General features: G+C 41.8%; 1 protein-coding gene across 3 annotated transcripts in view; it reads left to right on the forward strand.

Moving 5' to 3' along the window:
- The window catches only part of DPY19L1 (dpy-19 like C-mannosyltransferase 1), a 92,067-nt gene that overhangs the window by 33,712 nt on the left and 31,623 nt on the right, over positions 1–26,732 (forward strand). For all 3 annotated transcript variants that reach the window (XM_061586395.1, XM_061586394.1, XM_061586393.1), the window contains 6 exons: positions 18–109; positions 3,123–3,222; positions 16,488–16,565; positions 18,306–18,392; positions 19,924–19,986; positions 22,239–22,319. In XM_061586395.1, the coding sequence (XP_061442379.1) occupies positions 18–109; positions 3,123–3,222; positions 16,488–16,565; positions 18,306–18,392; positions 19,924–19,986; positions 22,239–22,319 (501 nt within the window). The remainder of the gene's footprint in view (positions 1–17; positions 110–3,122; positions 3,223–16,487; positions 16,566–18,305; positions 18,393–19,923; positions 19,987–22,238; positions 22,320–26,732) is intronic.

Genomic DNA, 26,732 nt, shown 5'->3' on the forward strand with positions numbered 1-26,732 from the left:
CCAGTTCTTACTTCCAGAGTACTCGTGTGATGTGGACTCCCCCTCTTCGTGAAAGCTTTTCATATCCATTCCTTGTGGTTCAGATGCTGTTACTAACCTACATTCTCAGGTAGTTTGTATTCTTCTCCATTTTACTTAAGTGTGAAGAATTAAAACAAAATTCCAAAAAAGGTATTGATTTATATACTCATACTGGGGAGATCATGATATTGCTACTATGCTTAGAATGTTGAATACTGAAAGTTTGAGTACCTATTCCTCAATATTGGACCAGTGAATGGCACTGGTATAAAAACAGAAAGCTGAAATACCTTGAGGAAACCTTCGTCTTCTCTGAAACTCTTTTTAGCTATGTCAGAAATACTTGAGCTTGAGCCAAAAATATGTGGCTGCTCTAAGTACGTTCCCTATCTATGGTGGTTCTTTTTTGCAGTTTCTTTTCTTTCTTTATACAAATCATGTACAAGAATACCCCACATTAACATACGCAATGGGTCCAGAGCGAGTACTTAAACCGAAAATGTAAAAGTGAAGCACTACTTTTTTTCACTTATCGATGCATATACTGCACTGCAATTGTCATATACGGGCATAACTGATGTAAATAACTAAAATAAACACAGTAGGCCTTATTTTAAGAAAAAGTTTGTAGTTGGAGACTGATCGGGCAGTGGCGTCATGCCGTTAAGTGTCCGTTCTTACGAAGCGAGCGTACGTAAACGGGAATGGTGCTACTGTAAATATGTCCATACTCGCGAGTGTCCGTAAAGTGAAGGTCCGTATAGCGGGGTATTCCTGTACATGATTTGGATCCATTTCAGTCTGACTTCAGGCCTGGACATGGGACTGAAACAGCCTTGGTCGCCTTGGTGGATGATATAAGTAGAGCGTTGGATAGGGGTGAATGCACCTTCCTCGTCCTCCTGGATCTCTCAGCAGCTTTTGATACAGTTGACCACAGTATACTTTTGGATCGCCTGGAGGGGGTAGGCATAGGGGGCACAGTACTGCAGTGGTTCCGTTCCTTCCTCTCTGATAGGCACCAAAGAGTAGCATTGGGGGATGAGGTTTCGGACCCTTGGCCTCTCACTTGTGGGGTGCTGCAGGGTTCCATCCTCTCCCCGATGCTATTCAACATCTATATAAAGCCCCTGGGGGCTATCATCAGGAGATTTGGGCTGCAGTGTCACCAATATGCGGATGACACGCAGCACTATCTCTCATTTAAATCTTCACCAAGGTCGACTGTAGAAACCCTGTCCAAGTGCCTGGAGTCGGTGGCTGGATGGGAAGGAATAAGCTGAAACTGAACCCTGAGAAAACCGAGATACTGTTCGTGGGAGACAAGGGAAGGTTAGGGGATCTCGACCTGGTGCTTAATGGGGTACGATTGCCCCTGAAAAACCAGGTCCGCAGCCTCGGGGCCATTCTTGACTCCCAACTGTCCATGGAAGCTCAGGTGTCGGCTGTGAGCCGGGCAGCATTGTATCAACTTCATCTGATATGGAGGCTGTGCCCCTACCCCCCAATCATCTGCTCCCGTCGGTGGTACATGCCTTGGTCTCCTCTCGCTTAGACTACTGTAATGCGCTCTACATGGGGCTACCCTTGAAAACGGTCCGGAAATTGCAACTGGTACAGAATGCGGCGGCACGCCTGATCAAAGGCAGCCGCCGGCGAGATCACACAACTCCAGTGTTAAAAGAACTACATCGGCTACCAGTGGCTTGCTGGGCCCAATTCAAGATGTTGGTTTTGACCTTTAAATCCCTATACGGCCTCGGCCCAGTCTATCTGAAGGAGCGCCTCCAGCATCATCAGCGATGCCGCCCAACAAGATCAGCCTCAAAAGACCTTCTCTCTATCCCATCAGTCAAAACAGCCAGACTGGTGAGGAATAGAGAGAGGGCTTTTTCAATTGTGGCCCCCACCCTGTGGAACTCAGTCCCAAATGATCTCCGCCTTGCCCCCTCTATAATGAGTTTCCGCTGGGCCATGAAGACCTGGCTCTTCAGGCAGGCCTTTGGGGAGGATTAGATTTTATTATTATTATTTTAATGTTTACTGGATTGCTATGTTATTAGATGTGTAGATAGATTTTATTATTATTATTGGCTCAGATTCTAATGTTTATTGCACTGATATGCTAATTTGTACATCGCCCAGAGTGGCTGGAGAACCAGCCAGATGGGTGACTAAGAAATTTAATAAATAAATAAATAAATAAATAAATAATAGTGTTCCATTGGCTTGATTAGAAAAAGGAGAAGGGTTTGCAATCACGGTTACTTAGTGTTTCTGGGGACATACTTGTCTCCTAATATGCTACCATTCTGTAGAGGTGGTGAACACATGACATGGTAGGTGGGATGGCAAGTGCACCACTCATAGTGAGGTATTTGCAATTATGAGTTCTTTCTGTATGAGAAAGTAAATGAAGCACATGCAGTTTCCTTTTGCTACATATCTATAGACATCATTCCTTACTGGGGGAAGAAGTTTAACATCTGACATGGCTGAATACCAGGTTGATCTGTACACGAGATCTTCCTGAAACTGCTGTATTTTCAGTCTAGGGATGAATAGTGGGTTCAGGGTGATCCTGGATACATTTAAATCCAGTAAGTGGCTGAGTCAGAAGTTGCTAGCTACCTCTGGTAAAAGGGGTAGATAGTTGAGACTGTGTATGAGCCTGAGACCTATTGCAGTGGGTTGAGAAATAAGATTTGCCCAATATTATATGGAAATGATATTGATAACATGAGTGGTGGGTTTTTAAAATAAAATTCTTGTGTTGATACAATGTTTTTGTAATGATGATTAAAAATATTGCCCGAAAGACACTTTCATATCTTTTTTATATAACAAACATTCTGGTTTGCATATCTTTTGTACACACAAATTTCTACATTATAATTTCCTTTTTGATGCTATGAGTGTGATGATTCGTAACATTATTGAGGTTTAGCCAAAGCTTTTTAAATTATATATATATTTTTGCTTTGACTTTTGTAAGTGAAAATATGAAGTAGTTTGAAATACTTCATCCTCTGTTGGACTTCAGATTAAGGAACAATCCTAATGTTGTTAAACTTACTGCTCTTTTATTTTTTCCCCCCAAGGACTCAGAATGTTAATAGAAGAGCCCTGATTGCACTGTCTGTTTCTAATGTTTTTTTCATGCTTCCATGGCAGTTTGCTCAGTTTGTTCTTCTAACACAGGTAAGACAATTTCAATAAAACTGATATTAATTATAATTATCCATTTATATTTAATGTTGCAGTTCAAAAAATAGTTCAAAACAGTGTGTAGCATTACAAGACACATACACATTCATGGGAGGTGCAGACCCAGTTAAGCAATAGGATTGCTGATGGTGGCGCGCTTCTTCACTAGTTCTCCATAGAGCAGCTGGTTCCTTTCTTATACATAGGATGGTGGAAGGTGTATGTATTACAAGATGTGTATGCTTACACAAATAAGCTCACTGTGTAATCTGTATTACATGTTATGCATTAAAATAATACATTACATTACAAGTCTATGGCCTGCTTTGCTCATAACACTAAGCCATAGGTTTTTTTAGCCAAAGGGTGGTTTGTTTGAACACCAAAACACAGCCCAGCAGATTATCCTGATTGCTTTCTGGTGATAAACCACAATGTAAAGCCATAGTTTGTTAGCTTAAAATAACAGATTGTTTTTGCCTATGCTCATCAACCTAGAGGCATGAGCAGCTTTTGATAATGCTTTACCTGAAAAAGCCCTTGCTCCTAATTGCCTGGCAGAAGACACTTATACCCATCCAACAGCTATATGGCAAGCTCTTCCTCACAAGCCAGGCCACAGCTGCTTGATGAGAAGAAGGGGATACTTAAAGAGACCATTCTGCTCTTTTACTAACATCTATGCAGGGGTTTTTGTATTAAAAGTACTAATTCAATTATTCAGGTTTTCTTGACTGTTAAACATACTTACAATAAAATAATTAACTCTTTACAGGAACAAAACACTGACCTTTCACAGTGCGCACTTATTTTTTTTAAAGGGAAAGCTATGCTGACAGGAAACCTGCCAAGAAAAAAGTTTGTTGCTCCACTAGGTTGGGGTAGGAGAGGGTTAAGGAGTTACCTTATTGAGAGATGGGAAAGGAGAGGGAAGCTGGCTTGACTTTGGCCAGCTGCTCTCAGCATGCCCCATGTTAAGGGAGCCGATGATCAGGTGAGGCAAAATTAGTACTTGGGCACTGTGGAGGTGTTCATGATATCAGTTGGGCAACAAAGAGATGAGAGAAAAACAAACTATCCTTTTTGTTTTGTTGTCTGCGAGATAACTCATGGTTTGATGAGCAAACCACGGTTAAATCAAACTTTGGCTAAGTGTTATGTGTGAATGTAGCCTTTACTTGTTGCCTTAGTTTAATGCAGTGACTTCAGTCACCATTATTGGAAGTGTGTGTAGATGTCCGCCCCAAAGTTAGTTGCTGTAGGTGACTTCTTCCCAGTGGTAACTTCCTATTTTATTTTTGTTTGACTTTGTTATTATTTTGTTTGACTGTTTACAATGGTGGAAATGCATTGTCTGTGAAAAATAAGACTCTGTGAAATGCCTACCTTTCATAGAAGTGATTGTTTTCCTGTGCATGTGTGATGCTCTCAGGTAAGACTTGAACTCCACCTTGTGGTTGAAGGCAAAATAGCACTGTTCCATTGCTCTTGAATACTGTAGCTTTCCCTTAGCCTCAGGAAGCCAGGTCTATTTTGCCTTCACAAATTTGTGTGTCACACTTTCTGCTCCCTACTGTGATTCTTCCTTATTCAGGCTTGTATTCTGTGTCTTCGTGTATGTTGTTGATCTCGTTTGTCTGTTACGAACCCCCCCCCCCGCTCTTCATTGCCATTTGGCCTTCCCACCCTACCTCAAGTCCTCTGTCCTGCCCCCATTAATTGTCAGCCCCCTTTTAGACCCAAGCCGTGCTACAGCAGTCTCGCCCCAAGCGGCGCTATCTCATAGCCCACCTATTTTCCCCAGTGGGAAGCCTTAGCTAGGCAACAGTGGTAGCCCATTTGCTTCCTGCGATGGGGTAAGCTAAAGAAAAATTGACCATGGCGCCTAAAAAGTCCCATCTGATGCTGCCGTTTCCTCATCGTCCAGCACCTCAGAACATTGTGGCAGCTGCAGTGGAAAGCTGCTAATGCCAACCCTGCTCCCAACAGACTGGAGGGAATTTTGGCAGGAAGACAGGGAGCTAGTGCCAGCCCCTCTTCCGACAGTCTGGAGGATGTTTTGGCATCTTCTTTAATGATGGGGGGGTACCTCCAACTACTTCTGCAGGGTCCCTCATCCCAATGCTCCAGCCTGTCCCCACAGCATCCCTGTGGGATCATGGATTCCTGGGTGATAGGCCCATGTTATTTTCTCTGGAGCAATACTCAGCTCGAAGGAAGGAGGAGGGGGAGAAGGCATTTTGGCGGAAAGTGATATAGAGCATCAGGGAAGGCACTGCGTGTTGAGAGACCAGGAGCAGTTGTCAGCTGAGGAAGCGGAGCAACAGAGAAGGGAGCTGGCAGCAGTTTTTTCAGCTGAAACGTTTGTGGGCTTTGGGGATGCTGCTCTGCCAAATGAAGCAGAGCCAGTACAGGCTGTGATGTCATCTCACAGCCATCTCTTGACTTCAAGGAATTTACAGAACCAGATTCCTCTCCCCGTTCACCTTGCCCCTGAGATGTTGTTCCAACTAAAGGACATTTTGCTAGCAGACTTGTTTAGAGACCGGGCTGCTGCTCTACAACCCTTGAGACCTCAGCCCTTAAGAACATAAGAAAAGCCTGCTGGATCAGGCCAGTGGCCCATCTAGCCCTTGGGAACTCCTCCTCCTAATGCTCGCTTACCCTCATCAGTTACCCACCCGCCTCAACCTAGTTTGTCTCAGACTGCGCAATCTGCGCTCCCTCAGGCTTTGCAATCTTTATCAAAGCATCGAAGAGACAGTAGGAATTCTTCACCTGATCCTCATGCTGTATACAGAGGCAGGGCTTCTTGCATTTCGGAGGTTTTAGATGATGTGGACACAGTTAATTGTTTTAGATGAGGAGGAATGGAGTGGGGCATCGGAGACAGAAGACATGTCTTCAAATCGGGTTTTTCAGGAACCACATCTACCACTTTTATGCAAGGCAATGGAGGCATTAAACACTTCAGAGGTCTCTTCTGACCTGGACTCGGCTTCCTTGAGAGTGACAGCGGTATGCCCAGATCCTAAATCTAAGTCCAGGATGGTTAAACTTCCCTCCATGCTTCCTAAGGTCATCAAAGTGGAATTTGAGACTTCCTTGCAGTTTAAGAAGTCGGTCCCAATTGCAAGTAAGTATTATCTCCTGGACCAGTCCATTATGGGTCAACTGAAACTCCCGTTCATAGATGCTCCCGTGCAAGGTTTAGTAAATCCTTCCCTGAATCCGGAGGATTCTGATGTGCAACTAAGGGATGTAGTTGAAAAGAGATTGGATCTGGGACTGCGGCAGGTGCATGATGCAAGTGCCCTTTTGATAAGGGTGGCAGCTTCTACTTTGGTGTTTTCACAAGCTACCCTACTGTGGTTGGAAGAGCTGTTTGACAGCTCTCAGCTGGATCCTGCCTGGGTTTAAAAAACCCCTTTGAAGTTTTCTTGAGGAGTAGCTTTTATGAGGGATGCTTCAATGGATGCAGTCCAAATTTCTGCTAGGGCACTGGCAGTGGGTGTGTTCACCAGAAGGACCTTATGGCTATGTCATTGGGAAGCTGATGACATAGCCCGCTCGAATTTGACCATTGAGCCCTGTGTGTGGGGAAAGCTCTTTGGCAATGGAGCCTTGGAGAAGGTGTTAGTCGAGTCTAAAGACAAGAAGACGACTATGCCATTGACAAAGAAAAGGGAGGACAAACATGGGTTTTGAAAAATTAACCATCCGTATGCTCCAGGACAATCCTTTCAGTCCTTTTGTACCTCAGGTCAGTCTGAAAGGGGTCAGGATGTTCGGCCCTTTCAACCCTGGGCCAGGCAGCGTTTCTCCTTCAGAGGGCAAAGAGCAATTCCCCGGAAAGCCGGCTTCAGGAGCATTGACTCGTGCACACAAACATCAGTTCCAACTATGCCCTCCCCCCGTGGGAGGCCATCTACCACTTTTTTCAGACAAGTGGAACAATATCACTCCAGATCACTGAGTGATACAGACTATCAGGCACAGCCTCTGTTTAGAGTTCACAGCCACACCTCCTCATAGGTTTCTTCCATCCCCTTTCCCCTCCCATCCAGACAAAAGGGCTGGGATACAAGAAGCTATTCACCATCTCCAGCACAATTCTTCAGTAGGAGGCGGGGGCCTTGATGAGCTGGGCAGAAATACATCTGCACTCCCTGATTGCAGAGCACATCAAGGGAGAGGACAATGTGCAGGCAGACTGGCTAAGCAGACAACGGATACATCAGGGAGAATGGAAACTACATCCCAAAGTGTTCTGTCAGATATGCAGAAGGTTTGGCAAGATCCATGTGGATCTCTTTGCATCACCTCAGAAACATTAGGTTCCCCAGTACTTTTCCTGTTATGCAGATTGAGCAGCAGAGGCTACAGATGCTCTCATGGCCCAATGGCTCCTCAGAACTCTATATGCCTTTCCACCAATTCCTCTGCTACCTCGGATCTTACATCAGATTCAAGAAGAAACAGCCAAGATGATTATGGTAGCTCCACATTGGCCTCGCTGTCTGTGGTTCTTGGAGATAGTCAGTCTGGTGACATCCTCCCCATGGCTGTTGCCACACCAGAAGGACCTACTAACTCAGGGTTGCCTGATTCATCCAGACCCAGCCTGGCTAAATCTTCATGTGTGGACATTGACTGGGAAAGACTCTTGAGAATGGGCCTACCATCAGCAGTGGTAGATACCATGCTGGCATCCAGACGTCCGTCCACAATAAGAATATATCAGAGTACATGGATGGTCTTTTCATCATGGTGTCAAGAAAGACACTATACCCAGCAGAGCTGGCCTTGCTGAATTATTGACCTTTCTTCAGGATGGTATGTCCATGTGACTTCGCCCAAATACTTTGCGATGTAAAGCATCAGCTCTTTCAGCAATTCTGTCTAAGTCCCATGATAAACCATTGGGATCTCATCCTTTTGTGAGATGCTTTCTTAGGGGACCAACTATTTCATCTCCACCAGTCCAACACCGCCCTTCAGAAACCTCCATTTGAGCCATTGAATTCCATGACTCTACACATCTTATCCTTCAAAGTTCTGTTCCTGGTGGCAATTACGTCGGCCAGAAGGGTTTTGGCAATAAATGCTCTATCAGTGGATAAACCACTTTGTATTTTCCACAAAGATAGGGTAATTCTATGTACTTAACCCTCTTTTCCAATCTAACGTCCTGTCCTCTTTTCATTGTCAGCAGGAGCTCATCTTATCATTTTTCTGTCCTTTCCCTGTCCATCTGGCCAAGAAGGCCTGGCACTCATTAGATGTGAGATGGGCTTTAAAGGTGTACATTGCCAGAACTAAGCTGTTTCGTAATACAGATTCCTTGTTTGTATCATTTCACCCATCTACCTTAGGTAATAAAGTACCATCATCCACCTTGTCTCAATGGATCAAGGCTTGTATTTCTTTAGGTTACACTGGTCAGAATATGCGACTGCCAACCAAGATTATGGCGCATTCCACTACAGCTGCCACCACTTTGGTAGCTTTCTCCCTCAACGCACTGCTTCATGAGGTGTGTAGAGCATCCACATGGGCTTCTCCCAATACATTTATTAAACATTACAAGGTTGATATGTATGCCTCTGTGGCCTTTGGAAGAAGGGTACTGCAGCACATTTTCTCAAAATTATAGGCAGCCCATCATTTCTTTCCCACCCTTCATGGGTCAGCATGGGCATGTCCCACCTGAGAGCATTGTACATGCATGGGAGAAGAGACCTTTGGTCTTACCATAATATGGTCATCTTTGTGCATGTAACAATGCTATCTGTTAGCATTAGGCCATACTGCCTAAGGATGTTTTCATCAGGTCTGAAAGAGTTACAAGCATGTGTCTGAAGGAGCAGCGTTATCAGCTAAGACTGGCCTGGGAAACAGACACGTTGCCATGGCACTGGGTGATAACAGCTTGGGAATAGTTCTAACAGCTATCTGTACTGGAGAGTGCTGTCTGTGTCTTGTCTCTGAACTGAGAACTTCTCCTAGAGGGGGGGAGTAACTCTACATGTATCTTTTTCTAAGCCTTTGGCCTTAATGTCTAAGTAAAGACTCTTAAACTTTCTCAAGCCTCTGTGATGTTTCTTTACCATCTTACATCCAAACGTAACATGTTGTTTCACGCAAGAACCGCCAAGCTTCAACAGGGTTATGGGCCCAGATCCACAGCGTGTTACACAGGAGTAAGTGGCAGACGGAGATCCAGAGGGCAGCTTGATCGATTGTACCAGACAGAGGTGAGCAGAGATGGCTGCTGTAAACATGTCTGGAGGCTTGCCAATGGAGAGGCTTACAGAAAAGAATTATGGCAGTTGGAGGCCGAGAATGCGTGCTTTCCTGATAAAAGAGGATTTATGGGAAGCTATTGATGGAACACCCCCTGCACCCCTTACAGCGGCCTGGATACGGAATGATGAGAGGGAGCAGGCTTTTATTACTCTGGCTCTATCTGACTCTCAACTGGTACACGTGAGAGATGTTACAAACGCCAAACAGATGTGGGACGTGTTGGAGGCCCTTCATGTGCAACAGACCGCGGGATCTAGATTGTGTTTGGCATGGAAACTGTACCAGATGCGCTTTATGGGTGAGTGCGACATGAGTGAGCATCTCACGGAATTCAGACGATTGTTTGCTGAGCTGACGGACCGAGGCGTCGAACACAGTGAACTTCAAAAGACTTATTTGATCCTGGCTTCGCTCGATGGGAGTTGGAATACTTTTGTCATGGCCATGGAAGCCATGCCCGATGGGGGGCTCAACGTCGCGTTTATTGAGGAAAAGCTGAGCCAGGAATGGCAGCGGAGATAAGAGGCGAAGAAAAGTGCCGAGCCGAAGGAGGCAGTCGGAAGCAAGCAGGATTACAAGCAGGAGCAGCAGCGGCTAAAGGCTTGTTATGTCTGCGGAGCTCGTGGGCATCTCCAGAAAGACTGTGCAGTCAAGCGAAACTCCAGGGACAGAGACTGGAAACAAGGAAGTGTGAACTTTGTAAACAGAAGCCTCACAATTTGGGACAAATTGACTGGATTCTTGACAGTGGTGCGTCCCATGTATTAATCAAAGACAGGAGTTTGTTTTACACGTCTACAGATGAGCAGGACTCTGTTCTTTTGGCGGATGGATCGCGGAAGAATGTGGAAGCCCGAGGACTGGTGAGATTTGATAAGCTTGGAATACTGTCAGAGTGTTTATTGGTACCAGAACTGTCTCATAACATGTTGTCTGTGAGTAAACTGACCAGTTGTGGGTTTTCAGTGTTGTTTGACAGAGACAAATGTTATGTAATAAGGGGAGATTAAGTGTGTCTGCAGGGAAGTCTGAATGATGCGCAGTTTGTAATAAAGAGCAGTCAAGCAGGGTGTGCTGTGTTAAATGCTGAGGCACAGGCACATCACGGCTGCGTCCATGATTGGCATCAGAGGCTGGGGCATGCAAACTTTGACACGATTAAGAAAACCCCAATGCATAGTGAAAACATGCAGTTAAAAGACTGTGGGCAGCTAATGGATTGTGATGCTTGCCATAAAGCGAAAATGACAATTGCACCAATAAACCGGGAGGCCGAAAGCACCACAACAGCTCCCTACCAGCTAGTTCATGTTGATTTATCAGGGCCAATAAACAGTTCACGTGGAGATGCGAGATTCTTTTTTTTTTTTTTTTCCAATAATTTTTATTCAGATTTTCATAAAACATACAAGACAAAATCATAAAACATTCAAAGACAAAAAACAAAATCAAAAATAGTTAAACAAAAAGAAAAAAAGAGAAAAAAAAAACAAAAATAAAAAATAAAGAGTAAAATATTGACTTCCCATTTGTCAAAGATCAAATCAGTTATAAGTCTATAATATATAACAATCCTGTCTCTTAAGTCATATTATAAAATCACTTTCCTCCAGTAGTTATCTTACTTAATCATCAAATCTCATAAACATTACTTTATTCTTTCCACAAAAAGTCAAAGAGAGGTTTCAATTCTTTAAGAAATATATCTATCAATTTTTTTTTTCCAGATAAGCATATCGATTAATCCATCTCATTACTAATTATGATAATCTTGTTGTCATAACCATAGTCAAAATAAACATTTCAATTAATCCATCACATCAGAATCTGTTAGGTTCAGTAATTTCAGTAGCCATTGTTCTATTATCCCTATTAGTTCCATTTTCCATCTTCCATCTTCAGTAGTCTTGTTAAGTCCAGTAATTTCAGTATCCAATCTTCCATTATCAGTATTCCATAATAATCTTGCTGTCAAAGCCATAGTCATATAGTAAGAGTCTGATGGGAATTACCTCTATCCCAAATATTTTCTTGCCATCCATTCTGAATAGGTTGCTGAAATACTGCTGTAAAATCATATCTCTGTTCTTTTTTTCAAAATACACTGGGTCATCTCTTGAAAGTTTTTCCATTGTCACATGGCTGCAGTTAATTCCATAGATTTTCTCTATATTGGGCTCCATCACATCATTCCAGTCCAGAAGATTATCCATGCCATTGATAACTTTATCTCTAGAATCTTCATTAATTTCTTCAGAGATAACATTGAGTTCCAAACAATAGATTTTATTTCTAAAGTCCATAGACTCCAAATCTTGTTCCTGTTCCACGTTTGTTCCAATCTCCGGGATCTCCTCTCTCACAGGGACCCCTGTTCCAGTCTCCAGGGTCTCCTCTCTCACAGGGACCCCTGTTCCAGTCTCCAGGGTCTCCTCTCTCACAAGGACCCCTATGTCTTTAATCTCCTGTGTCTCCAAACAATAAATTTTGTTTCTAAAGTCCATAGACTCCAAATCTTTTTCCTGTTCCACGTTTGTTCCAATCTCCGGGGTCTCCTCTCTCACAGGGACCCCTTCCAGGGTCACCTCTCTCACAGGGACCCCTATATCTTTAATCTCCTGCTTCATTTTACTCAATTCAATTTTCAGCTCCTTACAACCCTGTCGCAGGTTTTGTTTCGTTATCTCAATCTCATCCATTATTTTCTGAAACATAGTTATTTCCAGCTTCTCAGCCACTTTCTTAATTGCCATTTTAAAAGAAAAATATAGGAAAACCACTTCTTATTTCAGCAACAATTGGGTTAATACTCCAAACTTGGTGACATCACAGTATAAACAGAGCAGACAGCCTTATCTCTCCATGCTTAAGTAAACAAAATGCAGTTCCCAGGATCGAAACAATTAATGGCGGTCGTCAGAAAACAGATTCGTCAAAATAAAATAGACCAAAAAGAGAGTAGTCTCAGACAATATAATATTCTTCAAAATAAAAATCTGGAATAGAAATCCCTCTTCTGTGTATATCTTTAGAATGCAAATCCAGGACAGCTTTTTGCAACAAAAACAGAGATAAGCTATTAATTAGTGAGTAGCAGAGAGAAGTTATGGCTCCCCAGTGAGATGTCAAAAACCGATCAATCTGGCAAATCTCTTTTAAACAGCAACAATTTAAGTCAAGTAAAAGAAAAATATAGAAAGAAGGGTGCTTGCCTGTTAGTGCGTTCTCTCTTAGAAGATAAGATGAACGTTCGCTTTTCCAGATAGAGCTTGTTGTTAAAAATCCGTCCCACCTTCGTCGGCTGGACCTCGTCCCATAAATTAATGAGATCTGGTCGTCCCAACAAAAATAGGCTTTGAGGTTACAGAAAAGAATTATGGCAGTTGGAGGCCGAGAATGCGTGCTTTCCTGATAAAAGAGGATTTATGGGAAGCTATTGATGGAACACCCCCTGCACCCCTTACAGCGGCCTGGATACGGAATGATGAGAGGGCGCAGGCTTTTATTACTCTGGCTCTATCTGACTCTCAACTGGTACACGTGAGAGATGTTACAAACGCCAAACAGATGTGGGACGTGTTGGAGGCCCTTCATGTGCAACAGACCGCGGGATCTAGATTGTGTTTGGCATGGAAACTGTACCAGATGCGCTTTATGGGTGAGTGCGACATGAGTGAGCATCTCACGGAATTCAGACGATTGTTTGCTGAGCTGACGGACCGAGGCGTCGAACACAGTGAACTTCAAAAGACTTATTTGATCCTGGCTTCGCTCGATGGGAGTTGGAATACTTTTGTCATGGCCATGGAAGCCATGCCCGATGGGGGGCTCAACGTCGCGTTTATTGAGGAAAAGCTGAGCCAGGAATGGCAGCGGAGATAAGAGGCGAAGAAAAGTGCCGAGCCGAAGGAGGCAGTCGGAAGCAAGCAGGATTACAAGCAGGAGCAGCAGCGGCTAAAGGCTTGTTATGTCTGCGGAGCTCGTGGGCATCTCCAGAAAGACTGTGCAGTCAAGCGAAACTCCAGGGACAGAGACTGGAAACAAGGAAGTGTGAACTTTGTAAACAGAAGCCTCACAATTTGGGACAAATTGACTGGATTCTTGACAGTGGTGCGTCCCATGTATTAATCAAAGACAGGAGTTTGTTTTACACGTCTACAGATGAGCAGGACTCTGTTCTTTTGGCGGATGGATCGCGGAAGAATGTGGAAGCCCGAGGACTGGTGAGATTTGATAAGCTTGGAATACTGTCAGAGTGTTTATTGGTACCAGAACTGTCTCATAACATGTTGTCTGTGAGTAAACTGACCAGTTGTGGGTTTTCAGTGTTGTTTGACAGAGACAAATGTTATGTAATAAGGGGAGATTAAGTGTGTCTGCAGGGAAGTCTGAATGATGCGCAGTTTGTAATAAAGAGCAGTCAAGCAGGGTGTGCTGTGTTAAATGCTGAGGCACAGGCACATCACGGCTGCGTCCATGATTGGCATCAGAGGCTGGGGCATGCAAACTTTGACACGATTAAGAAAACCCCAATGCATAGTGAAAACATGCAGTTAAAAGACTGTGGGCAGCTAATGGATTGTGATGCTTGCCATAAAGCGAAAATGACAATTGCACCAATAAACCGGGAGGCCGAAAGCACCACAACAGCTCCCTACCAGCTAGTTCATGTTGATTTATCAGGGCCAATAAACAGTTCACGTGGAGATGCGAGATTCTTTATGGTGGTGGTTCATGATTTTACGAGATTTTGTCATGTTTATTTGCTCAAGCAGAAAAGTGAAGCTGAGCAGAAGCTGAAACTGTTCATTAAGAGAATCGAAACTCAACATGGCACCACGGTGGGGGCTATACGCTCAGATCAGGGAGGGGAATTCACGAGCAAAGCATTGAGTGACTTCCTCGAGAGTAAGGGAATACGCCAAACTTTCACAGCTCCATATTCTCCATTTTCTAACGGGACCGCGGAGAGAAAAAACAGAGTGCTTCAGGAAGCAATGAGAGCCATGCTAATGGATTCCAGTTTAGGGAACTCCTTCTGGGCAGAGGCAATAATGTATGCGAATTACATTCACAATAGGGTGTTACATAGTGCAATTAAAATGTCACCCTACGAGAAGCTCACTGGGAGAAAGCCGAAAGTGCAACACATTCAGAAATTCGGGGCACGTTGTTGGGTACACATACCGCAAAACAAGAGGAGTGGCAAACTTGCACCCAGAGCACAACAGGGTTGTGTTCTGGGGTTTCAGAATGCATATTTCAGAGTTTGGATACCGGAAACACAGCAATTAGTTCTGAGCAGAAGCATTAAAGTCTCAGAAAAGCCTTGGGATCAAAGGCAAACAGTCATTCTCACAGGGTCAGATGAAGCACAAGCACCGGCACAGACATTTAAACCAAGCCTAGATATAAAAGTGGAAGGCACACAAATTCCACTCAGGGATGCATTAAATGAACTCATTTGTGGGAAATGAAGAACAAAGAAATGCAAGGCTGAGGAAATGGAATATCCTGAGCAAGCTGTGCCAAGCACCAGCTCAAACGGGGGGGCTGGGAGAGCAGAAGCTCTAGTGCCTTTGAGACGTTCTGAGAGATCCAACATTGGGAAACCTCCTGAAAGATTTACTGTGGGATTAATAACCAGTCCAGGGACGCACAAAGCAGTGGAGATGGATGCAGAGACTCTATATCTGACTTGTGTGCAACCGAAATTTGATTAATAAAGTTTTGATAATGTACTGAACTGTTAACTGGAACTGTATGATGCAATGTATTGAAATGCATTACTTTGTATTGTAGAATTGTATTACTGTAATGGATATACAGACATGATGAAAAAGGGGGGACTGTTAGCATTAGGCCGTACTGCCTAAGGATGTTTTCATCAGGTCTGAAAGAGTTACAAGCATGTGTCTGAAGGAGCAGCGTTATCAGCTAAGACTGGCCTGGGAAACAGACACGTTGCCATGGCACTGGGTGATAACAGCTTGGGAATAGTTCTAACAGCTATCTGTACTGGAGAGTGCTCTCTGTGTCTTGTCTCTGAACTGGGCTGCATCTCTATATACATGTTTAGGTTCTTCCTACATTCTTCTTAGCAGGGTGCCATAGGTTATCTGTTTTGTTTGCATGCACTATTTGTTAGTTCCATGTTCTATGTTTGGCTTGTCATGTAAGAACTGGCTTCCTAAAGCTAAGGGAAAGCTAGAAGATTCAAGAGAATCAGACAGTGCTATTTTGCCTTTGATCACAAGGTGGAGCTCAAGTCCCACCTGAGAGCATTGTTACATGCACGTAGAAGACCATTTTACAGTAAGACCAAAGGTCTCATCTCTTCCAGTTACTTGAGATACAAGTGCCCAGATCCAATTTGCTGGTTAGGCTCACATAAGAAATATAACTTTTGTCCTTTCTTTGTGCTAATTGTTGATCCCTATGCTGTATAATAAACTATACCTGAAACTCCCAAGTTTCCAATGCTGCTTGCAGGGTGTTGCATTACAGAAGCAAGTTTTAAAGTTGTCCTGGTCTCAATGAATGAATCACATGGTAGTTTGGAACCTGGCTAATTTTCTTGATATTTTCTTGATATCCCGTGTCCTTTTATACTGTACTTTCTACCAAGAGATCCTCACTTGCAGCATTACTCCTATCATTCAATCGATACCTGGCCACGACTCATTATACTATACAAGACATTTACTGCAAGATCGCCACCCTCAGATTACATACATCGTTGCTAAGTTCTGCGCCACAGCAATTATAATTCGTAGAACACTGCTAAATCAAAAGTCCATATAAAGAGTATCGACACTGGTTTTAATTTGTTTTAAAAAATGGTTTTAACTGTATGATGATTTTGTATTGGCCATCGGCCGCAATAAATATATATGGATATTGGTCTAGGCAGAACATACCTTCAATTACTTTATTCTTTTCAATTGCAGGTGGCATCGGTTTTTGGTATATATATTTTAGGATTCATTGATTCATCCAAACTGCAGAAGATACTATATGCACATATGGTAATACTTAGTCTTAAATTATTTAGCGGTAAAATCAGTTCCTGAAAGTTATGTACTTCTCGATCATGAATATAGTGGACATGGGTTTGCTTTTTAGAATAAGAATAAAACTGGGAGAAGAAACTAAATAGTTGATTGGAAGTATATTTGTATCAGTAAATGGTATTATACGTGATTGCATGTAGGAGGTCCGCTCAGATAAAGTATACTGCAATGACTTAGACTTTACATATGTAGGCCCTGGTTTGTTCTAGATGTTCTATTAGCAGTGGGGGGGGAGTGTGTAAGCTTGATAATCCTCCTGCATCCCTTAAAGTGTACAACCTACAGGCTAAGGCTCAATGTGAACTTAATGTAAAATATGAGTTCACCAGGGATGTAAGGAAGAAGGAAAATGAAAAATTATGTGAATTTTCCAAATAACTATATTTTAACTTTCTGACGTATTCAAGAGTAACAGCCACAGGGTAATACTTTTATAAGGACCAATGGAAATGTCACAGAGTAATGAGCAAACGTTTTGAGTTCCCCAGGACTCTTCTTCATGCTGGATGTTTATTTATTTATTACATTTATACCCTGCCTTTCTTTTCATGATAAAACCCAAGGCGGCTTACATACGGTTCCCAGGCGGTCTCCCATCCAGGCACCGACCAGACCTGACCCTGCTTAGCTTCAGCAGGGTGCTGGCCTCATGTGCCTTCAGACCATAGCCTGGGACTATGTTAAGCATGTTAAGCCAAAACCAAAAAGGGGCTGGGAAGGAGAGAAAAAGCTGACTGTAATGGTCTTGGCGTAGAATGCAAGAGGTCTGTGTTAACATCTCCTGCACTCTGTCTAAAGACTTTTTCAAATTCTAGAGTTTAGGCATCTTCATACTTTATTAGTATGGAGGGCATTTACATATGCAACATGGACTGGGGGCCCGCCCCTGCACCACATAGCTCGGCTAGTCCTGCCCCCAGCCTCATTGCACTGAAGAGCACCTCCATGTGTGAGTGGATTTTTGAGCTGTTCCATTTTGCCACCTTTTCTTCCCTTGCTGTTTTTTGTTTGTTTGTTGTTTTTGCTTACCATCCAGCCTGAAGAATTCTAGAGAACATGAATGCTTACTCACACTTTATTGTGGCAATTTAGTTGACCCTAATGTAGATACTGTTGTACTGTTACATCCATTTTTTCCTAATAGACAAACAAGGCTATCTGCAAACTCTTGGGCAAATTTATATTTGTGGGTTTCCTGTAAAAGGGGGATGGGTCTTTGATAAAACATGTGAAGTTTTTTTTTACACAGATGTGTGTTCTAGATGAAACACTGAGACTGCAATCCTATATTTGCTTATTTGGACTTCAGTCCCTTTGAGCTCAGTGTGACTAATGTCTGAATAGACATTATATAGGATTATACTGCATGCCACATGGAACAACTTAAAACAACTTTCTTTTCATTTGTTTTCAAACATTTTAATATTAAAAATAAGTATGGTGCTATGGGTTGTACATTAGAGCAATATATTGTCACATTTTTAATATTCTGAGAGATTGTTAGACATTGTTTTCGGAAGCTAGATTATTGGTGATGATTATTTACAAATGAAATAAAGCTGTCTCAAGAGTATTGCTATTAAGTGATAGCACCTTTTATGTTGTAAGATTTAGTAAATGATTTCAGAGACTCTACATGTCCATTATAAGTTAAATATTGCATTAAAATATGTTCAAATGTTTATATCCCTTTAGGCATCACTTGGAGTATGTTTTGTCCTTATGTTTGGAAACTCTATGTTGCTGACATCCTATTATGCTGCCTTTTTGGTAGTTAGTTGGGTAAGTTAGTATAGCAGTACTCCAGAATTCTTTGTCTTACTATACCTTATTATTGTTATTATTATTATTATTATTATTATTATTATTATTATTATTATTATTATTAAATTGATATCCCTCCTTTCCTCCCAGTAGAATCCCAGGGTGGCAAACAACAAAAAAACGCTCTAAAACATCATAAAAACAGACTTTAAAATATATTAAAGCAAAACATTTAAAAACATATTTTTTAAAAAAGCTTTAAAAACAGATTTAAAACCAATTCCAACACAGAAACAGACTGGGATAAGGCCTCTACTTAGAAGGCTTGTTGAAAGAGGAAGGTCTTCAGTAGGTGCTGAAAAGATAACAGAGATGGCACCTATCTAATATTTAAGCAGAGGGAATTCCAGAGGTTAGGTGCCACTAAATGTCCGTTTCCTATATTGTGTGGAACAGACCTGATAAGATGGTATCTGCAGGAGGCCCTCACCTGCAGAGCACAGTTATCAACTGGGTATATAATAATTTGCAATAATTGACACGATTATGTAAACAAAACACTTCATATAAACTATGAGGGAGAAAAATATACTGGTTCAAAATTTGGAGATAGGAAACTTTGCCATTTCAGAAATTAGCTTTATCTAAAAGTATAGAACATTTTCCAGAGAGTATGTAGAGCTCCTTATGAGCATTCCCATTTACTGTAGTTTTTGAACAAATGCTTCAGTCACAATGAGTCTATGCGCCCTGACATTGAAGTGGATGGGGAGGAACTTGTGCTCTCAGGAGCATTACAATGTGTATTAGAATTCCATCTTTTGATTCAGCTTAATAAACTAGAGGCAAATCTCAAGTTCTGTAAGCAACTACATTCAGGTATTCTGAATAAAGGCATCTTCTGAGTGCCATGTGTTTGCAGAAAAAGACAATGTTCACTTTATTTAGTGATAAAATAATTAGTGTGAGTGTAGAATGTTTCATTACTTATAAAAGGCAAATATGGCCAGTAAATTAAAAGTATGCATGTAGCACAGCTTCAAGCAGATAGAACGGCACTATAGAGTGGTACTTTGAAATTTCCAGTTTGTCTTTGTAGAAAACTGGCTATGTACATTCTTGGAAAAGTGTAAATATACTTAGCCCGCTCCTTGTTTCCATGTTATCCTGTGGTTATTCCTTTTACACATTACAAAACTTGCTGGTCATGGACCGAAATAAACATTCATTCATTCACATTACAAAACTGGATGTATGTTGGGTCTACCTAAGGGTGATTATAGTTTGCACCATTATACACTAGAATGTTATATGACTGACAGGGTAGTGTTTCAATCTCTCGATGTTGAAAAAGAAGTAATAATGGGTGTCAAATATGCAAGAAAACAGTCAATTTCATTTACTAATATTTATATTAATTTCTACAATGCTGGCTTCAAGCATTTTCCAACTTCATTTTCACTGTCATATTTATCCACCCTTCTGGAGTACCATTGAGGGAAATATTGTATAAATATTGCTGATTAATGGTATAATTTCATTACTTTAGAGTATTCTTGAACTGGGTCCAAAATACATCCTGAAAATGCGTAGAAGAGGTATCAGTGTGTGGGTAAGGATTGATATTTCATGTTAGAAATATTACCATATATGTACAATCAAGTTTACTTGATACCACTTTTTAAAATCTAATATTCCATTGACGTAAGTCATAAATTCATGTTGAAATAAAGATGTATGCAGTGATAATCCTGGACATATTTTTATCTCTCAATTTATACCAAGATGACAATACAACAAAAACAGATGGAATCTTCATAGCGATTTGAGCTCAATTACTTTCTTTAAACCATAACATTTCCTTTGACTGTCTTTTTAACATACAGTTTTCTGCTTGGATAACAGTCAATTTCATACTAATATTTGATATCTGCTAACTTTGTAGCCTCATAATTGTTTTATAAATGTGGAACTCCCATTCCTCCTTGTTATATAATACTTTTGCTGCTGCTCAAGGGGGTTTATTTTCAAAATAAACTTATGCCATATTTCAAAAGTATGCAATGGGACCTGTAATGGGATATTCATAAATAGAAATGTTAATTTTAGTAATATGTTAATCTTTACTGCAGATATTCATGCCATCCAAGACATTGGCATTGTTCTCCAATATTGGGATTCTGACTTCAGTTCTTGCTATACTTTATCATAATTGACCTTAATCATTTGGCCAGGTCCTGGGTAATCCAAATTCCCAAATATATTACAGGCTTGTCCAGTCAAGAGATATTCATTATCTTTATCAACTCTCTCTTAGTTTCCTCATCTTTATCTAAATGTTTCCACTCAGATTTTTAAATTTGACTTTATATCTTGATAATTTACCAAATTCATCTAATATATTTTTCAGATTTTTACAAGAGACAACAGGTTGGGTTACACTTAATACAGTATCATCTGCATAGAATAGTATTTTGTTTTGTCCTATTCCATATTGTACAGTAGGGCCTCGCTCACATGGCAGGTTAGGTTCCAGACCCCCACTGAAAAGCAAAAACAGCCAAAAAGCAGATCAGCTGTAGCTCGGGGGTCTGGATCCTAACCCACTGACCACGCCGGAGGAGAAGATCAGCTGTAGCGCAGGGGTCTGGAACCTAACCAGCTGATCGCGCAGGAGGAGGAGAAGATCAGCTGTAGCATGCTACAGCTGATCTTCCCCTCCTTGGGCGGGATCAGCTGTAGTGCAGGGGTCTGATCGCGTCAGAAGAGAAGATAAGCTGTAGCGTGCTACAGCTGATCTTCCCGCTGGTGCCGTCTTAGCAGAACACCAAAAATTGGGGCGACGAGAAGCGGGGCCCTACTGTATTCCAAAAATACCAAAACTTCCCCTGCTATTGTTAGTGGTTCGATAGCTAAGGTAAATAAGAGAGGTGATAATGGGCATCCCTGTCTGGTGCCTCTAAAAAGAGAGACTTGTTCTGAGAAACAACCTTTGACTGATATCTGTGCAATAGGTTGCTGATATAGCAAATGAACCCACTTTTTAAATTGTAAACCAAAATGACAACATTTCATCACTTCCACTAAATAGCACCAAAAGCCCGTTCCACTCTGTCAAATGCTTTTTCTGCATCTAGAAATAACAAAATTGATCTTACTTTATTGTCTTGTACTCTTTCATCATATTTACCAGTCTTTTTATATCGCTTGTCACCTTCCTAATTTTTAAAAAACCTGTCTGGTCAATTCCTATATATTTCACCAGAACACAGTTCAATCTCTCTGCTGATATTAAAGACCAGATTTTTGCATCTTACTTTAATGATGATACTGGTCTATAAGATTCTGGGTTTGTATGATCTTTATTTGGTTTTGGTATTACCACTATCTTGGCTGTATTCCAGGAACCTGGAAGAGTATTTAATTGAAATGTTTCATTGATAGTATTTAACAGAGGTACACCTAATTCTTCTACAAACACTTTATAATATTCTGCTGGTAGCCCATCTGGGCCAGGAGGTTCACCAATTTTTAGCTTTTTAATTATTGTTTTTATTTCAGTTAATGTAAAAGATGCTTGTAATTTCTCTTTATCTTCCATAGATGTTTCTGGAATTCTTATATTAAAATGTTTTTGATACCTTGAATTCTAGGATTTTCAGACTTATATAACTTCATATAAAACTCTGAAAATATTAGAGATTTCATTTGAATTTCTAGCTTCATTGTTATCTTACTTTACAACAGGGGCCCTTGGCCAGGGCCTGACCTGGCCACGCCGCCCTTTGGGACCGGCCCTGCTCTTGTATTAAATGCTGAGTGCTACTTCTACTCTTCAGTTCAATAATACCCTCCATTTTACAGGCTATTCAAGGATTTTCTTGCCTTTTGGGGACAATTACCTTGAAGTTCTTGATGTGTCTAATATTTGGAGTATCTGATGATGTAAGTTTAAAACTTCATACTTTCATATGTTTACTGCCAGAATTCTTGTTAGCTTTATACATAATATAATCTCTTCATGCAACAGCATATATCATTAAAATTTCAAATTGAATGCACCAGCATTATCTCATAGCTAAAAGTGTACCGGATGTCAGTCAGAGAGGCCCGTTGAATAAAGTCAGACTTAATTTTGAGTAAACATGTATACGATTTAGCTGTTTGTTTTTAAGGTGTGTCTGCTTTAGTAGTAGGTATGGATTGAAACTATCTGGGACTTCTGGTTCTCTCTCCCCCCCCGCCATTTAGCCCTTAGTGTCCTCTAGAACAGTTTTTGGGGGCATGCAGGAGGCTGCAGGGGGTAGGAGAGGAACAAGAAGCCTTATTGTGAGAGTGGATGTCTGCTTGCGCTACATTAGTTCTCACTCTTAGAATACAACTGACAACAAATATAATAGTTTTCCCTTATCACTAATTTGTCTACACATGCTGAAAAAACTAAATGAGTGGTTATGTTTTTGAGGAGCAATTGAAAACAATGAGACTATTCTGTGAATTAAAATTCACATTGTGGCTTTTTACATTCCCAAGTTCACTATATCAATAGTCATGGGCATATATGGCCTACAGTTCTCAGTTGAGACAATATAACTTTGGTCACCTTCTGTAATCTGCAGAAGAAGTTAATTAATGGGCATGTTTGTATGGAAGAAACTCGTCCTTTAGATACCCTGGCCTCAGATTTAGATTTTTAATGTAAAAACGATCACTTGGAATTGTTCCTGCAAAGGTATCCACTCAAATTGACATCTATATGAAATGCGCCATTGTCTGGCTTGACCACTCCAGAAGAGAAGAGGACTTTGGTCCTTACCTGAAATAAATTTCTCCTGGATGATAGTCCATGAAGTGGGCTGTAGCTCCACCTAGCGACCATAGGCAGGAAATTACATCAGAATTGCTGGGAATAGGTCGAGTCACGCATGTGACCTCTCCAGTTTTTTCATGACGAGACGAACACCGTGGTGCCGGCTACATATGAACTATAACTGGCAATGACCTACTCCCTTGAAATGGAGAAAACGGAAAACACAAACAACTGTAGAATGTTTAGATGTTAAATGTATTGATGGAAATATTAGCAAAACAACAGAACAAGCAACCCTCGAACATAGGATTGCTACACGCATATTGGGACGAAGAACCTTGTGGTGCCCTGACCAGCCCAGTACTTAATCTATGATAGCTGTAAAGCAAGGAAAAAACAATATAATGAGGAGAACTGTAACATGCATAACTGTTTGCCAGATTCTTACAGTGTTATTGTTATTATTATTATTATTAATTACATGCATAGAAACCGTATGCTGGAGGACTACAGCATGCTGAGCCACGTAGAGGTGGGCCTTGATGGACTATCATCCGGGAGAAATTTATTTCTGATAAGAACCAAAGTCCTCTTCTCCCTGGATGATAGTCCATCAAGTGGGATATACCAGAGCAGTTCCTACCTAAGATAGGGAGGGTAAAGTGGCTCATGGTTTAAGAGCATGCTGCAGGACCTGGCGGCCAAAAGTAGCCATGGTCGAAGAGTGAAAATCCATTTTATAATGACCTGCAAACGTATTAGCAGGCAACCAAGTGGCCACGTGGCAGATCTCTGCTAGGGGAACATTAACTGAGAAGGCTGCTGATGTAGAAGCTGAACGGGTAGAATGTGCTCTTATATTATTAGGGACTGGCACCTTTTGTACTTCATACGCTAACTTAATACAGGTTCGTAGCCAATATGACAGGGTTGAAGTACAGACTGTTTTCCCCAAGCAGGTGCTTGAAGATTAGGAATAAAGACAAGTTAACTTAGTAAATATGCATAACATTTGCTACTGAACTTTCTCGGAGGAAACGAGACAGAACTGTGTATGTGTTGATCTTAGCCAAGTTACCAAGTTGTGCAGAGTAGAAATCCCTACCAAAGGTTACTTTGATCCAACAAATAATTTAATCTATAAACTAATATTTGTAAGATTGAGATTAATCTATAAACTGTTTATGCTGCCTTGGGACCTGGTTGTGAAGGGCAGGCAATGATGTGAACATCAGTACCATTCCAACAGATCCTTAGCTAATGAACTGAACCCCCTAGTAAAATAATAGTGAGTATGTCCTTTCAGAAGATAATACTGAATATCGTTGTTGCAGAGGATATAGCTGAAACCTCCTGGAAAATTTGTGAAACAAATGTATATTCTATTTATTTGTTGCTATTTAATCGTTATTGTTAAGGTTATCCTGTAGGGGACCCTTGAACTCCTCAACAATTGATAAGATATATATAATTATCCATTCCTTCAAGTGTTAAGGACTGCAAGCTCTCCAGGAGGGCAAACTTGTGCTATGTGCTGCTACTCTTGGAAGCCACTTCCAAACAAAAATTTTCTAGAGCTATCTGCTAGAAATAACCTTCACCCACTCATGATGTTCATGAGGTAACTGATATTTACTTATGTATATGCTTCTGGCGCTCTAGAGGAACCAACAGCCTCTTCACAAGGAGCAAATGTACTGGTGTGGTGAGGGGAAAAACCGAACAGTCTCCACAGATATGTCGTATAACTCTTCAACACCGTATGAACATTCTCAGGTCCAAATAACCACAAATTGGCTTTTAGGACTAAAAAAGATGTTGAGCCTTGTGACTGGATCTTATGCCACACTCTTGAATGACCAACGTGAACAACCCCATAGTTACTGAGCAGAATCCCCTTATTACATGTTGTTATAATCCTCAACATAATTGCTATCATTTTCATTTTATTTTCCTCTCGTTGAGGGACTCAATCTTCATGGAGCTAATAATGGCCATCAAGGCAGTCTGCCATACAAGAAAAAATGCATTAGCATCTTGTCAGTGTGATCTGACCAGTTTCTGAGATGGAGGTGGAACAGAAATAGCTTGTATCAGGAGCAGCAAACATCCCTGAGAAGTAGAAAGGATGGACTCCTGGTGCGTCGTGTCTGAGGCCGTGGTGGCCGTAAACACAGGTGTAGGCCCTGATTTATTAGATACCATTTTGTCATTACTTTTGCATTTTTTCTACATTCAGAACATACCATATCTAACTGCAACTGATCTATTGTTTTGCTGAGCCAGAAAAAACTGCTCTGATAATAAAGAAATGGACTGTCCAGTATGGAACATTATGGAAAACTACTACTCACGTTACAAGAGTGTGCAGTGACAGCTGTCTGCCATTGAGAGGCTGACTGAAGCTTCTGTTTACTGAGTATGGAGGCTGGAACCCAATAACTCTTCCCCTCCTGATGTGGAAGCTCCCAAATTGGCCCAATATTACAGTACTTGGCCACTGTGGCCATGTAGTGGAATAGTGAGTAATAAGATGTTGCTGTGGAATAGCGTGAGGCTCAAAAGAGAACTGAATACTGTTACCGAGCAGTAGGATGCACTTCCTGCATCCAAACTATTCTTCTAACAGCCGTGTCTAATGGAGGTGCTGTCTTGTTTGGTAGAGTAGCTTTGGCCACTAAAATAAGCACTGGCAGATTAATTGCTAATAGTCAGAGTTTATATATAAAGCCTGGGTCTGTAGAATAGTATCTATTGCCAAAACCATTGGTCTTTTAGCCTGAAGAAGTGTTACCCCTTCATTTTCCACAAGTAGCCTGCCATCAAGCGGGATATCATAGCGCCACCTATCGTCTGAAGGCAAGAATGTTCTGAAGTGAAGACTAGGGTCCTCAGACCCCTCCCACTCTCCAGTTCATTCTTGCCTTCGTCTGAGGCAGTTGGATAGAATAGCAATAGCTTTTAGCTAAGTTTTCTGTGTTTGTATTTTGTGTAAAGGAGTGTGTGGAGCTGAGTGTGGTTGTTTACTCCCAATCCCTTCCCTCTGTCATTGCTTGGAAGTGTGTGGGACTGATTGTTTGCCTATTTCTTTACTGTGTTTTACTTTTGACTGGTATTTTTGAGGGAGGTGTTTCCTGTTTAGTCTCTCTCCCCGGTTCCCTTTGTTGGGGACTGCATTCCTTAGCCGGGAGACCGCGGCTGTGGCTCTCCTTCAGGCGGTGGCTGCTGGCTTTTTTCCTGTCGGGCTTGCGGCTGCAGCCTTCTGTTCAGCGCCAATGCTGCTCCGTTCCATTTTCTTGCCGCCTGTTTCGGCGGCGGCCCGCTTTAGTTCCCCAGCCAGGTGCCTGGAGCTGCGGCTCCTTTCTAGCCTCAGCGGCGGCGTTCGCTTTTTCCTTGGCTGCCGCCCCCCCTCACTCCGGCTCGCTCTGCGGCCGTTTTAAGAAGCCGCGACTGTGCTCCTTATCTAGCCTCAGCGACTGCGACTGCGTTCCTCAGTTCTTCTGCAGCTATAAGGAGCACGTGGAGGCCGTTTTGCTTCCAGCTGGCAG

The sequence above is a fragment of the Rhineura floridana genome, chromosome 10, assembly GCF_030035675.1.
Source record: "Rhineura floridana isolate rRhiFlo1 chromosome 10, rRhiFlo1.hap2, whole genome shotgun sequence".
Lineage (NCBI taxonomy): Eukaryota > Metazoa > Chordata > Lepidosauria > Squamata > Rhineuridae > Rhineura > Rhineura floridana.